Source organism: Oncorhynchus masou, chromosome 18, assembly GCF_036934945.1.
Source record: "Oncorhynchus masou masou isolate Uvic2021 chromosome 18, UVic_Omas_1.1, whole genome shotgun sequence".
In the NCBI taxonomy this organism is placed as follows: Eukaryota; Metazoa; Chordata; class Actinopteri; order Salmoniformes; family Salmonidae; genus Oncorhynchus; species Oncorhynchus masou.
Genome location: NC_088229.1, coordinates 54,144,006 through 54,160,246, shown reverse-complemented (window position 1 = coordinate 54,160,246; position 16,241 = coordinate 54,144,006). Strand labels below are relative to the sequence as shown.

Sequence of the window (16,241 nt, the reverse complement as noted above, 5' to 3'; positions counted from 1 at the left end):
GCCCCGTCCTGGAAAATAATCTAACACTTGCATAAGGCTATTCAGCTTACTCATACAGTAAGTGTTCATTCAGTGCCAGCACGGCAACCTAATAAAAACATCTAGGCTACCCTAGTTGTCACACAACCTTGAAAAGCCTCTCTTTGTCATTAATTTTCATTCCATGACTTAGCTTCTTTCATAATATTCCTTCACTCATTTCATGACTACAGTGAATTTTAGCTGAGCTTCAAGTACAACCTCCACAACTGTAACGAGTGCGCTGAGAGTCGGGAAGCAAGTTCAGGGAGTGAGTGTTTTAATAAATAAAAGAAACAATGAACACGAAACACAAACAACGCACCGACATGAACAGAGACAATAACACCTGAGGAAAGAACCAAGGGGAGTGACAGATATAGGGAATATAATCAAGGAGGTGATGGAGTCCAGGTGAGCGTCATGAGGCGCAGGTGCGCGAGACGATGGTGACAGGTGTGGGGGAGGGAGTATACGTGACAACAACTAAATCATTATCATGTTAGTTATGGCGCTATTATCGTTTGAAAAGCACAAAGTAAATATTAGTATTTGTATTAATTATGGATCCCCATTAGTTCCTGCCAAGGCATCAGCTACTCTTCCTGGGATTTCTAAAACAGAGTTGAATATCATCCAACCCACCTCTTTTTAGTTCCACAATAATTAGTGCTGTAGTACATTAAGTACATTAAGGCTATGTGAATTAAGAGTTATTTTTGACCAAATTAAATGTTCAAACTAGCTTACAAGCCCCTTCAAAATCTTTAATCGCACATGTACTATCTCTGATCAACTTATCCTAAACCAACATTGCAGCATTACAGTACCGACTACCAAGTCGAGACACTGCAAGATAATAATCATCTTTCGGCTTATTTCTAATAGATCAGATTATTCCTCAGACGAACAAACCAGGAATAGCTTTCTGTTGATAGCACGTTAAGTAACACCTGTTATAGCCCCCTGATTACACAAGATTGACAGACAGCAAAGATGTGGAGCGTATGTTATGAAATTAAATCAAGCTTGGTACAAATGTCGCAGAGTCATCTGTGTATACTCTGATCACCATATCTCAAACCAACATCGCACCATGGATTGTAAACTGTCATGATCAAAACATATTGATGCAACAGTAGCTAAGATGGAGAGTCTGTCCATAATAAAGCGCTGCTCTGCCTTCTTAACAACGCTATCATCAAGGCAGGTCCTACAGGCCCTAGATTTGTCGCACCAGGACTACTGTCCAGTCGTGTGGTCAGGTTCCACAAAGAGGGATTACAATTGGCCCAGAACAGGGCGGCACAGCTGGCCCTTAAATGTACACGGATAGCTAATATTCATAATATGCATGTCAATTTCTCCTGGCTCAATGTAGAGGGAGAGATTGATTTCATCACTACTTGTATTTGTGAGAGGTATTGACAGGTTGAACTACTAGCACACAGGTCAGACATCCATGCATACCCCGCAAGACATGCCACCAGAGGTCTCTTCACAGTCCCCAAGGCCAGAACAGAGTATGAGAGGCACACAGTACTAGTACACAGTACAGGCGCATGACTACAAGAAACTCTATTCCACATCAATTAACTCACGCAAGCAGTAAAATCTGATTTAAAAGAACAAGTAAAAATACACCTTATGGACAGCGGGGACTTTGAAGAGACACACACACGGGGGACAGACACATGCATACACACACACACGATAACATACTTACTATACACACACGTACACATGGATTTTGTGTTGAAGATATGTGGTAGGATAGTAGCGGCCTAAGGGCACACACTTTATGTGTTATGAAATCTGTTGTGAAATGAATTGTAATGTTTTTTAAATTGTGCTGGGATGGAACACAAGACTGCACATCCAGGTGCTCTCCAGGGCTGGAGATGGAGATTGTTGAGAAGTAATGGAGAGGTTGTGAGATTTCCTCTTCAACTTCCCGCCATAAAGATGAACTGTGCACTTCTGCCCCCTTGTGGTTGTTCTGGAAATATTCACAGTAAGGCTTTAGAAGCATTGTGTGGCCCACTTTTGAGTTCTATTACCATCGTGCACCCTACTCTCCCCCACCACTTCAATCTATATAAAACTCAATCGAATGTAAACACATTTAAGAGCCATTTAGTTGTTGCACATATGCGTTATAAAGACTGCTCCTTTTAGAAATTATTCATTGCACGGGGCAGTATAGCATTTTGTAAGAATTTGTGTATATGCATATAAGGCACATATACTTTTCTTTATTTTATCAACAAAATATTAAACAAGTACCTGATATAGTAAGAAAATGTATACATGTGTGCATTATTAAATTAAGATTTGAAAATAAATCATCCCTGAATTCTCTCCAAAATGCCTGAACTCCATTCATTATGTTGTCCATGCCAGGGCAATGTTTTATGCGCTATAATTCAGTCAATATCTGATGGATTTTAACAAGTGTAAACGTTTGAAGTGTCTTTATCCATTGCCCAACTGTTACACTTATCAGTATTGTACTTGAATCTTTTAACAATTTTGACGACCATTGCTGCAATAAAGGAATATTAATCTGGTTGATGCTAAAATCGATGTTGTGTTTCAGCCTTAACTGATCATAATTTATTTACCTTTGGTTGAACTCTCCCAGGGATGAAGAGGCCCAGGAGCCCCGGGCTGCTGGAGAATGTCCTCCTGCCGAAGGCCGAGGAAGAGGAGGAGGACGAAGAAGAGGAGCGAGCCGCCCCTGGGCGGAGGCCTAAGCGGGAGAGGAGACAGAGCAGTGTGACTCTGTGTGAGGTGTGTGATATCCATAGGAAAAATAAGTACATGTTGGGCTCTGTGTGTGTGTCTGCGTGCGCACCTTTGTGTGTATGCGCGCCTATGTGCGCCTGTGTGTGTCTGTATGTGTTAGGGATACATGGGCTCCAATGCGATACAGGAATGATACTTTTAGTTTAAAACGATTCGGTGCGATTTGGTATAATTAGTGGAATGATTCAATACGATTCGATTTGATTTGATGTGCTAACATTTTTTGCAGGAACATATTCATTTTCCATTTTAAATTCAAATCTGATACTGTTTGAGCTCAGGACCTCGGCCTTCAGAAAGTATTCATACTCCTTGACTTAATTCACATTTGGCTGTGTTACAGCCTGACTTCAAAATGGATTGAATAAATATACATTTTTATCCATCTACACACGATACATATATATTTCATTTATCCTAAAAACTCCTTAGTCCATGCCGATGACAAGCATACCCATAACATGATGCAGCCACCACACGACAATGCTTGAAAATATGAAGAGTGGTTCTCAGTGATGTGTTGTGTTGGATTTGCCCCAAACATAACGCTTAATATTCAAGACTAAGTTCATTTCTTTGCCACATTTTTGCAGTTTTACTTTTGTGCCTAGTTGCAAACAGGATGCATGTTGTTGAATATTTTTATTCTGTACAGGCTTCCTTCTTTTCACTCTGTTATTTAGATTAATATTGTAGAGTAACTACAATGTTGTTGATCCATTCTCAATTTTATCCTATCACAGCCATTAAACTCTGTAACTGTTTTAAAGTCACCATTGGCCTCTTGGTGAAATTTCTGAGCGGTTTCCTTCCTCGCTGGCAACTGAGTTAGGAAGGACGCCTGTATCTTTGTAGTGACGACTGGGTTTATTGATACATCATCCAAAGTGTAATTAATAACTTCACCATGCTCAAAGGGATATTCATTATACATTATTATTATTCATTATTTGGGGCGGCAGGGTAGGCTAGTGGTTAGAGCGTTGGACTAGTACCCAAAAGGTTGCAAGATCGAATCCCCGAGCTGACAAGGTACATATCTGTCGTTCTGCCCCTGAACAGGTAGTTAACTAGTTCCTAGGCCGTCATTGAAAATAAGAATTTGTTCTTAACTGACTTGCCTAGTAAAATTCAGTGTCTGCTTTTTTTACCCATCTACCAATATGTGCTCTTCTTTGCGAAGCATTGGAGAACCTCCCTGGTCTTTGGGGTTGATCTGTATTTGAAATTCACTGTTCAACTGTGGGACCTTACAGATAATTGTATTTGTGGGGTACAGAGATGATGTAGTCATTCAAAAATAATGTAAAACACCATTATTGCACACAGAATCCATGCAATTTATTATGTGACTTGTTAAGCAAATGTTTACTCCTGAGTTTATTTAGGCTTGCCATAACAAAGTGGTTGAATACTTATTGACTCAAGACATTTCAGCTTTTCATTTTTTATTCATTTGTTAAACTTTCTAAATGCATAATTCCACATTGACATGATGGGTATTGTGTGTAGGCCAGTGACACAACATCTCAATTTTATTTCAGTATAAATTGAGGCTGTAACACAACAAATGTGGAAAAGAGGTGTGAATACTTTCTGAAGGCTTTGTATACAGGTGGCTACACACACCTGTATGCTGTGTGTAGCCACCTGAACTAAGCCATAGGGCAGACAGCATCTACCACTATCAGATTAGAGAGGGCAATTTATGCATTTTGTCGTCCCCCCCCACACTTATTATCTGAAATTCCAATCACCCACGGATTAACCTGTCATTTTAGCAGATGAAAAGTGTTTTGAGCTAGTAATGTATCAATATTTATCTTTAGAAATTAGCAAAGGCATAACCAGTTAATATAACGGCGTTTGCTCTTCTCCTGCTCCAACCGTAGGCCTACAGTGCGGCGGGCAAAAATGATTGCCGTCCATGTTATGAAATTACAACTTTAACCTGTTCATGTGAAAATTACCAAATACACTGACTGTTTAAAACTTTTTCATACCCAGGCAATCCCTGGGTGAAAAACTTGAAATTCACTACTTTAATTGATCTACTCGCTCTGCCCTCATATTTAGCCTCTGGAGTTTGGTGTTTTTGACTGCAACTATGTAAGTTTATTACAGTATTATGTGCAATTATTGTGTCTGATATTCTATGTAGAACCCTTACCTTTTAACAACTCTTGTGTGGTCTGTGAGCTTCATAGAACAAAACAGATGTGCATGTTCATGAGAGTCTCAACTTTTCATAGTATGGTCATTATAGTTTGACAAACCGTTCAGACTTAACAGACATTTGTGAGAAGAACCTTTTTCGGGATCCGCCCTTGTCTCACAAACACAGTTGTAGTTCAGCCCTCATCAATCGCACAGGCTAATGGTTGGTATTGGCAGATGCAGAATAAATATACAAAATTCAATGCAAAAAATATGTCTCTAATAGAGATGATCTTTCAACACCGATACCGATTATTGAAGGACCAAAAAAAGTCGAGTCCGATTAATCGGGTGATTTTTAAAATTTATTTGTAATAATGACAATTACAACAGTACTGAATGAACACTTATTTTAACTTAATATAATACATCAATAAAATCAATTTAGTGTCACGCCCTGGTCTTAGTATTTTGTGTTTTCTTTATTTATTTGGTCAGGCCAGGGTGTGACATGGGTTTTGGTATGTGGTGTGTTTTGTCTTGGGGTTTTTCATAGGTATTGGGATTGTGGCTTAGTGGGGTTCTCAATCAGAGGCAGGTGTTTATCGTTGTCTCTGATTGGGAACCATATTTAGGCAGCCATATTCTTTGAGTGTGTCGTGGGTGATTGTTCCTGTTCCTGTGTTAGTTTGCACCAGTTTAGGCTGTTTCGGTTTTCACGTTACGTTTCTTGTTTTGTAGTGTTTGTGTTTAGTTATGTTATTAAACATGAATCTAAATAGCCACGCCACATTTTGGTCCGACTCTCTTTCACATAAAGAAAGCCTTTACATTTAGCCTCAAATAAATAATGAAACATGTTCAATTTTTAATGCAAAAACAAAGTGTTGGAGAAGGACACGTTAGATAAACTAGTAATATCGTCAACCATGTGTAGTTAACTAGTGATTATGATTGATTGATTTGTTTTTTATAAGATAAGTTTAATGCTAGCTAGCAACTTACCTTGGCTTACTGCATTCGCGTAACAGGCAGGCTCCCCGTGGAGTGCAATGAGAGGCAGGTGGTTAGAGCGTTGGACTAGTTAACTGTGAGGTTGCAAGATTGAATTCCCTGAGCTGACAAAGTAAAAATCTGTCGTTCTGCCCCTGAACAAGGCAGTTAACCCACCATTCCTAGGCCGTCATTGAAAGTAAGAATGTGTTCTTAACTGACGTGAGTTGTTTTCACTTTGGTAGCCTACACAATTTCCTACTGCTCATTTACTAACAATGACCCAGCAAATTACATTGGTTGTCACCCAACTAATAAAGCCAATAATTTGACATTGCAAAAGCCATTTTACAAGCATTTGAATACTGAAGATGTTCGAATATTAGGTCAGGGAAAGGCTCTTTTTGGTGCGAGCAGCTGTGTCCTGTAAGCACAGTTGTTATCTGCCTTGGACATCAATGACTGTCATATACATTTACACATTTGCGTGCTTAGTTCGATAGTTACTGAAGGAGAGGACGCATCTTCTCATCCAAGATGGCATAGCAGTTCAGACTTCTTTTGTCCTCGTCTTGTTTTGTCCCGTATATATATATATTTACAACTTTACAACACTCTCCTGCAACGCACCTCACCAATTTATATTTATAAAAAAGTATTATTTACCTCAAATCTGTAATCCTCCAAGAAGTTAGCCAGAAACTCCAAGAAGCTAGTCAGAAGCTAGCCAGAAGCTAGCCAGGAGCTAGCCAGAAGCTAATCCAGAAGCTAATCAGAAGCTAGTTAAAGCTTTCGTCGATTCCGGAGCAAACATCAGTTGTTCCGGAGCTAGCCAGCTGAGGAGTTCCATCAATCACTCCTGGGCTGCGGTCACCTATCCAGACCCGTTTTGCTACCTACGCGGAGCCCCACCGGGCCTTCACGGCTGGACTGCCGATGTTATCTACCCGAAGGAGTTATCCGGCTGGCTCCCCCGTCGCGATGTTGCCTGGGCGCCCATCTGCGGCCTGCTAGCCATTAGCTGTCTTATCGGCTGCTATCTGAATAGACAATCGGACAATTTATTTATTTTTATTGTTATTGGTTGTTTTCTTTCTTGGGCCTCTAGCTATATCTATTGTTTTTATTTTTTGTTGTTGTTGTGTGATTTGGATTAATTGTCATGTCTTGTTATGTCTGTTCCTGTCCTTTCTCTTCACTCTGTCTCTCTCTGCTGGTCTTTTTAGGTTACCTTCTCTGTCTCTCATTCCTCAGCTGTTCTACATCTCCCCTAACTAGCTCATTCACTCTTTCACACCTGTTCTCTCTTCCCCCTCTGATTAGGTCTCTATTTCTCTCTCTGTTCCTGCTACTTTCAGTGTCTGATTCTTGTTTGTCTTTTTGATGCCAGAAGCAAGCTGTCGTCTCGTTTGCTTCCACCTTGTCCTGTCCTGTCGGAGTCTGCCTGGCAGGTGCATCCTGCACTATACTAACGTTCTTTTTGTTCCGCTGACAGCGTTGGAAGAGGATTTATGCCATTCCTGTTTTTTCATTAAAGAACTCTGTTTTCTGTTAAAACCGCTTTTGGGTCTTCACTCAAGTTCATAACAGAAGAATCAGACCAAGAATGGACCCAGCGGCTCCGGACCCTTTTCACTCCGCCGTCGAGATCCAGGGAGCGATGCTAGGCAGACACGAGGAGGAATTGTCTGCTGCTCAACATGCCGTTGAGACCCTGGCCGTCCAAGTCTCCGACCTCACAAGACAGGTTCACCAACTCCACCTCGATCTACCGCCCACTTCCAGGGTTTCCGAGTCTCCGGAGCCCAGGATCAACAACCCGCCGTGTTACTCTGGGGAGCCCACTGAGTGCCGCTCATTCCTCACTCAGTGTGATGTGGTGTTCTCTCTCCAGCCCAACACTTACTCCAGGAGCGCAGCCCGCATCGCCTACGTCATTTCTCTCCTTACCGGACGGGCGCGTGAGTGGGGCACGGCAGTCTGGGAGGCGAGGGCTGAGTGTATTAACCAGTATCAGGACTTTAAGGAGGAGATGATACGGGTTTTTGACCGCTCTGTTTTTGGCGAGGAGGCTTCCAGGGCCCTGTCTTCCCTATGTCAGGGGAATCGATCCATAACGGATTATTCTATTGAGTTTCGCACTCTCGCTGCCTCTAGTGACTGGAACGAGCCGGCTTTGCTCGCTCGTTTTCTGGAGGGTCTCCTCGTCGAGGTTAAGGATGAGATCCTCTCCCGGGAGGTTCCTTCCAGTCTGGACTCCTTAATAGCTCTCGCTATTCGCATAGAGCGACGGTTTGATCTTCGTCGCCGAGCTCGTGGAAAGGAGCTCGCGTTCTCCGTTGCTCCCCTCTCCACATCACTGCCACCTGCCGCATCACTGCCACCCTCCTCCGCCGGCTCGGATGCTGAGCCTATGCAGCTGGGGGTATCCGCATCTCGGCCAAGGAGAGGGAACGGAGAATCACCAATCGCCTCTGTCTCTACTGCGGCTCCGCTGGTCATTTTGTCACCTCATGTCCAGTAAAAGCCAGAGCTCATCAGTAAGAGGAGGGCTACTGGTGAGCGCAACTACTCAGGCCTCTCCTTCTGGATCACGCACTACCTTTCCGGTCCATCTCCGCTGGCCCGGTTCATCTGCTTCCTGCAGTGCCTTGATAGACTCTGGGGCGGAGGGCTGTTTTATGGACGAGACCTGGGCTCGGGAACATGACATTCCTCTCAGACAGTTAGGGAGCCCACGGCCTTGTTCGCTTTAGATGGTAGTTCTCTCCCCAAGATTCAGCGTGAGACGCTGCCTTTAACCCTCACTGTCTCTGGTAATCATAGCGAAACCATTTCTTTTTTAATTTTTCGTTCACCTTTTACACCTGTTGTTTTGGGTCATCCCTGGCTAGTGCGCCATAACCCTTCTATTAATTGGTCTAGTAATACTATCCTATCCTGGAATGTTTCTTGTCATGTAACCTGTTTAATGTCTGCTATCCCTCCTGTTTCCTCTGTCTCTTCTTCACAGGAGGAGCCTGGCGATTTGACAGGGGTGCCGGAGGAGTATCACGATCTGCGCACGGTGTTCAGTCGTTCCAAGGCCACTTCTCTCCCTCCACACCGGTCGTATGACTGTAGTATTGATCTCCTTCCGGGAACTACTCCCCCGGGGTAGATTATACTCTCTGTCGGCTCCCGAACGTAAGGCTCTCGAGGATTATTTGTCGGTTTCGCTCGACGCCGGTACCATAGTCTCCTCCTCCTCTCCCGCCGGAGCGGGGTTTTTTTGTTCAGAAGAAGGACGGGTCCCTGCGCCCATGCGTGGATTATCGAGGGCTGAATGACATAACAGTTAAGAATCGTTATCCGCTTCCTCTTATGTCTTCAGCCTTCGAGATCCTGCAGGGAGCCAGGTTTTTCACCAAATTGGACCTTCGTAACGCCTACCATCTCGTGCGCATCAGGGAGGGGGACGAGTGGAAGACGGCGTTTAACACTCCGTTAGGGCACTTTGAATACCGGGTTCTTCCTTTCGGCCTCGTTAACGCTCCAGCTGTCTTTCAGGCACTAGTTAACGACGTCCTGAGAGACATGCTGAACATTTTTGTTTTCGTTTACATGGACGATATCCTGATTTTTTCACCGTCTCTCTCGATTCATGTTCAGCACGTGCGACAAGCGCCTTTTGGAGAACTGTCTTTATGTGAAGGCTGAGAAGTGCATTTTTCATGCCGCCTCTGTCCCTTTTCTCGGTTCCGTTATTTCCGCTGAGGGCATTAAGATGGATCCCGCTAAGGTCCAGGCTGTCATTGATTGGCCCGTTCCTAAGTCACGCGTCGAGCTGCAGCGCTTTCTGGGCTTCGCTAATTTCTATCGTCGTTTCATCCGTAATTTCGGTCAGGTGGCAGCTCCCCTCACAGCCCTTACTTCTGTTAAGACGTGCTTTAAGTGGTCCGTTTCCGCCCAGGGAGCTTTTGATCTTCTTAAGAATCGTTTTACATCCGCTCCTATTCTTGTTACACCTGACATCTCTAGACAGTTTGTTGTTGAGGTTGACGCGTCAGAGGTGGGCGTGGGAGCCATTCTTTCTCAGCGCTCTCTCTCTGACGGCAAGGTCCATCCTTGCGCGTTTTTCTCTCATCGCTTATCGCCGTCCAGAACGTAACTATGATGTTGGTAATCGCGAACTGCTCGCCATCCGCTTAGCCCTAGGCGAATGGCGACAGTGGTTGGAGGGGGCGACCGTTCCTTTTGTCGTTTGGACTGACCATAGGAACCTTGAGTACATCCGTTCAGCCAAACGACTTAATGCGCGTCAGGCTCGTTGGGCTCTGTTTTTCGCTCGTTTCGAGTTTGTTATTTCTTATCGTCCGGGCTCAAAAACACCAAGCCTGATGCTTTATCTCGTCTCTTCAGTTCTTCTGAGGTCTCCACCGACCCCGAGGGGATTCTCCCTGAGGGGCGTGTTGTCGGGTTGACTGTCTGGGGAATTGAGAGGCAGGTAAAGCAAGCACTCGCTCACACTCCGTCGCCGCGAGCTTGTCCTAGGAACCTTCTGTTCGTTCCCGTTCCTACTCGTCCGGCCGTTCTTCAGTGGGCCCACTCTGCCAAGTTAGCCGGCCACCCCGGCGTTCGGGGTACGCTCGCTTCCATTCGCCAGCGTTTCTGGTGGCCCACTCGGGAACGTGACGCGCGTCGATTTGTCGCCGCTTGTTCGGTCTGCGCGCAGACTAAATCTGGGAACTCTCCTCCTGCCGGCCGTCTCAGACCGCTTCCCATTCCCTCTCGACCGTGGTCTCACATCGCTTTAGATTTTATCACCGGACTGCCTTCATCAGCGGGGAAGACAGTTATTCTTACGGTTGTCGATAGATTCTCTAAGGCGGCTCATTTCATTCCTCTCGATAAGCTCCCTTCTGCTAAGGAGACGGCTCAGATCATTATCGAGAATGTTTTCCGAATTCATGGCCTTCCGTCTGACGTCGTTTCCGACAGAGGCCCGCAGTTCACGTCTCAATTTTGGAGGAGTTTTGCCGTTTGATTGGGGCTTCCGTCAGTCTCTCGTCCGGCTTTCATCCCCAGTCTAACGGTCAAACGGGCCAATCAGACTGTTGGTCGCATTTTACGCAGTCTTTCTTTCGTAACCCTGCGTCTTGGTCAGAACAGCTCCCTGGGCAGAGTACGCCCACAACTCGCTAACTGCTACCGGTCTATCCCCTTTTCAGTGTAGCCTCGGGTACCAGCCTCCGCTGTTCTCATCTCAGCTCGCCGAGTCCTGCGTCCCCTCCGCTCAGGCTTTTGTCCAGCGTTGCGAGCGCACCTGGAAGGGGTCAGGTCGGCACTTTGCCGTAATAGGGCGCAGACTGTGAGGGCCGCTAATAAAGCGTAGGACCAAGAGTCCTAGATATTGTTGCGGTCAGAGAGTATGGCTCTCCACTCAGAACCTTGCCCTTAAGACAGCTTCTCGCAAGTTGGCCCCGCGGTTCATTGGTCCGTTCCGTATTTCTCAGGTCATTAATCCTGTCGCAGTGCGACTTCTTCTCCCGCGCTATCTTCGTCGCGTTCACCCGGTCTTCCATGTCTCCTGTGTTAAGCCCGTTCTTCGCGCCCCCGCTCGTCCCTCCCCCCATCCTTGTCGAGGCGCACCCATCTACAGGGTTCGTAAGATTTTGGACATGCGCCCTCGGGCCGTGGTCATCAGTACCTAGTGGATTGGGAGGGGTACGGTCCTGAGGAGAGGAGTTGGGTTCCCTCTCGGGACGTGCTGGACCGTTCGCTGATCGATGATTTCCTCCGTTGCCGCCAGGTTTCCTCCTCGAGTGCGCCAGGAGGCGCTCGGTGAGTGGGGGTGGGGAACTGTCATGTCTTGTTATGTCTGTTCCTGTCCTTTCTCTTCACTCTGTCTCTCTCTGCTGGTCTTTTTAGGTTACCTTCTCTGTCTCTCATTCCTCAGCTGTTCTACATCTCCCCTAACTAGCTCATTCACTCTTTCACACCTGTTCTCTCTTCCCCCTCTGATTAGGTCTCTATTTCTCTCTCTGTTCCTGCTACTTTCAGTGTCTGATTCTTGTTTGTCTTTTTGATGCCAGAAGCAAGCTGTCGTCTCGTTTGCTTCCACCTTGTCCTGTCCTTTCGGAGTCTGCCTGGCAGGTGCATCCTGCACTATACTAACGTTCTTTTTGTTCCGCTGACAGCGTTGGAAGAGGATTTATGCCATTCCTGTTTTTTCATTAAAGAACTCTGTTTTCTGTTAAAACCGCTTTTGGGTCTTCACTCAAGTTCATAACATTAATCCCCTCTACCACACGGAACCCCACTAATCTACTGACAGAACGCAAGAGGTGGCTAATAACAGACGTCCATCCTATGCTAGCTTGCTACCGATGGCCTGGCTAGCTGTCTAAATCGCCGTGACCCCCAACTAACCTCTCCACTCTCCGGACCCTTTTGATCACTCGACTAAGCATGCCTCTCCTTAGTGTCAATATGCCTTGTCCATTGCTGTTCTGGTTAGTGTTTATTGGCTTATTTCACTGTAGAGCCTCTAGTCCTGCTCACCATACCTTATCCAACCTATTAGTTCCACCACCCACACATGCAATGCCATCTCCTGGTTTCAATTATGTTTCTAGAGACAATATCTCTCTCTTCATCAAATCAAATCCAAATCAAATCAAATGTCATTTGTCACATACACATGGTTAGCAGATGTTAATGCGAGTGTAGCGAAATGCTTGTGCTTCTAGTTCCGACAATGCAGTAATAACCAACAAGTAATCTAACTAACAATTCCTAAACTACTGTCTTATACACAGTGTAAGGGGATAAAGAATATGTACATAAGGATATATGAATGAGTGATGGTACAGAGCATCATAGGCAAGATACAGTAGATGGTATCGAGTACAGTATATACATATGAGATGAGTATGTAAACAAAGTGGCATAGTTAAAGTGACTAGTGATACATGTATTACATAAGGATGCAGTCGATGATATATAGTACAGTATATCCGTATGCATATGAGATGAATAATGTAGGGTAAGTAACATTATATAAGGTAGCATTATTTAAAGTGGCTAGTGATATATTTACATCATTTCCCATCAATTCCCATTATTAAAGTGGCTGGAGATGAGTCAGTGTCAGTGTGTTGGCAGGAGCCACTCAATGTTAGTGGTGGCTGTTTAACAGTCTGATGGCCTTGAGATAGAAGCTGTTTTTCAGTCTCTCGGTCCCAGCTTTGATGCACCTGTAGTGACCTCGCCTTCTGGATGATAGCGGGGTGAACAGGCAGTGGCTCGGGTGGTTGATGTCCTTGATGATCTTTATGGCCTTCCTGTAACATCGGGTGGTGTAGGTGTCCTGGAGGGCAGGTAGTTTGACCCCGGTGATGCGTTGTGCAGACCTCACTACCCTCTGGAGAGCCTTACGGTTGAGGGCGGAGCAGTTGCCGTACCAGGCGGTGATACAGCCCGCCAGGATGCTCTCGATTGTGCATCTGTAGAAGTTTGTGAGTGCTTTTGGTGACAAGCCGAATTTCTTCAGCCTCCTGAGGTTGAAGAGGCGCTGCTGCGCCTTCTTCACGATGCTGTCTGTGTGAGTGGACCAATTCAGTTTGTCTGTGATGTGTATGCCGAGGAATTTAAAACTTGCTACCCTCTCCACTACTGTTCCATCGATGTGGATAGGGGGGTGTTCCCTCTGCTGTTTCCTGAAGTCCACAATCATCTCCTTAATTTTGTTGACGTTGAGTGTGAGGTTATTTTCCTGACACCACACTCCGAGGGCCCTCACCTCCTCCCTGTAGGCTGTCTCGTCGTTGTTGGTAATCAAGCCTTTCCACTGTTGTGTCGTCCGCAAACTTGATGATTGAGTTGGAGGCGTGCGTGGCCACGCAGTCGTGGGTGAACAGGGAGTACAGGAGAGGGCTCAGAACGCACCCTTGTGGGGCCCCAGTGTTGAGGATCAGCGGGGAGGAGATGTTGTTACCTACCCTCACCACCTGGGGGCGGCCCGTCAGGAAGTCCAGTACCCAGTTGCACAGGGCGGGGTCGAGACCCAGGGTCTCGAGCTTGATGACGAGCTTGGAGGGTAATATGGTGTTGAATGCCGAGCTGTAGTCGATGAACAGCATTCTCACATAGGTATTCCTCTTGTCCAGATGGGTTAGGGCAGTGTGCAGTGCAGTGTGGACCTATTTGGGCGGTAAGCAAATTGGAGTGGGTCTAGGGTGTCAGGTAGGGTGGAGGTGATATGGTCCTTGACTAGTCTCTCAAAGCACTTCATGATGACGGAAGTGAGTGCTACGGGGCGGTAGTCGTTTAGCTCAGTTACCTTAGCTTTCTTGGGAACAGGAACAATGGTGGCCCTCTTGAAGCATCTGGGAACAGCAGACTGGTATAGGGATTGATTGAATATGTCCGTAAACACACCAGCCAGCTGGTCTGCGCATGCTCTGAGGGCGCGGCTGGGGATGCCGTCTGGGCCTGCAGCGTTGCGAGGGTTAACACGTTTAAATGTTTTACTCACCTCGGCTGCAGTGAAGGAGAGACCGCATGTTTCCGTTGCAGGCCGTGTCAGTGGCACTGTATTGTCCTCAAAGCGGGCAAAAAAGTTATTTAGTCTGCCTGGGAGCAAGACATCCTGGTCCGTGACTGGGCTGGATTTCTTCCTGTAGTCCGTGATTGACTGTAGACCCTGCCACATGCCTCTTGTGTGTGAGCCGTTGAATTGAGATTCTACTTTGTCTCTGTACTGACGCTTAGCTTGTTTGATAGCCTTGCGGAGGGAATAGCTGCACTGTTTGTAATCGGTCATGTTACTAGACACCTTGCCCTGATTAATAGCAGTGGTTCGTGCTTTCAGTTTCACGCGAATGCTGCCATCAATCCACGGTTTCTGGTTAGGGAATGTTTTAATCGTTGCTATGGGAACGTCATCTTCAACGCACGTTCTAATGAACTCGCACACCGAATCAGCGTATTCGTCAATGTTGTTATCTGACGCAATACGAAACATGTCCCAGTCCACGTGATGGAAGCAGTCTTGGAGTGTGGAGTCAGATTGGTCGGACCAGCGTTGGACAGACCTCAGCGTGGGAGCTTCTTGTTTCAGTTTCTTTTTTTTCCCAATACCTAGGTTTACCTCCACTGTATTCACATCCTACCATACCTTTGGCTGTACATTATACCTTGATGCTATTTTATCACCCCCAGAAACCTCCTTTTAATCTCTGTTCCAGACATTCTAGATGACCAATTCTTATTGCTTTTAGCCGCACCCTTATTCTACTCCTCCTCTGTTCCTCTGGCGATGCAGAGGTGAATGTAGAGGTGAATCCAGGCCCTACAGTGCCTAGCTCCATTCCTATTCCCCAGGCGCTCTCTTTTGACGACTTCTGTAACCGTAATAGCCTTGGTTTCATGCATGTTAACATTAGAAGCCTCCTCCCTAAGTGTGTTCTATTCACTGCTTTAGCACACTCTGCCAACCCGGATGTTCTAGCTGTGTCTGAATCCTGGCTTAGGAAGACTACCAAAAATTCTGAAATTTTAATTCCAAACTACAACCTTTTCAGACAAGATAGAACTGCCAAAGGGGGCGGTGTTGCAATCTACTGCAAAGATAGCCTGCAGAGTTCTGTCCTACTATCCAGGTCTGTACCCAAACAATTTGAACTTCTACTTTTAAAAATCCACCTCTCTAAAAACAAGTCTCTCACTGTTGCAGTCTGCTATAGACCACTCTCTGCCCCCAGCTGTGCTCTGGACACCATATGTGAACTGATTGCCCCCCATCTATCTTCAGAGCTCGTGCTGCTAGGCAACCTAAACTGGAACATGCTTAACACCCCAGCCATCCTACAATCTAAACTTGATACCCTCAATCTCACACAAATTATCAATGAACCTACCAGGTACCTCCCCAAAGCCTTAAACACGGGCACCCTCATAGATATCATCCTAACCAACTTGCCCTCTAAATACACCACTGCTGTCTTCAACCAAGATCTCAGCGATCACTGCGTCATTGCCTGCATCCGTAATGAGTCAGCGGTCAAACGACCTCCACTCATCACTGTAAAACCCTCCCTGAAACACTTCAGCGAGCAGGCCTTTCTAATCGACCTGGCCGGGGTATCCTGGAAGGATATTGATCTCATCCCGTCAGTAAGAGGATGCCTGGATATTTTTTTAAATGCCTTCCTAGCCATCTTAAATAAACTTGAATGCCCCATTCAATAAATGCAGAACCAGGAACAGATATAGCCCTTGGT

The 16,241-nt window shown here is 45.8% G+C and overlaps 1 protein-coding gene across 1 annotated transcript in view; it reads left to right on the top strand.

The window, feature by feature from the left end:
• The window catches only part of LOC135559392 (zinc finger matrin-type protein 3-like), a 91,447-nt gene that overhangs the window by 63,552 nt on the left and 11,654 nt on the right, over positions 1 to 16,241 (top strand). The window contains exon 2 of the mRNA XM_064993550.1: positions 2,663 to 2,811. Within this exon, the coding sequence (XP_064849622.1) occupies positions 2,663 to 2,811 (149 nt within the window). The remainder of the gene's footprint in view (positions 1 to 2,662; positions 2,812 to 16,241) is intronic.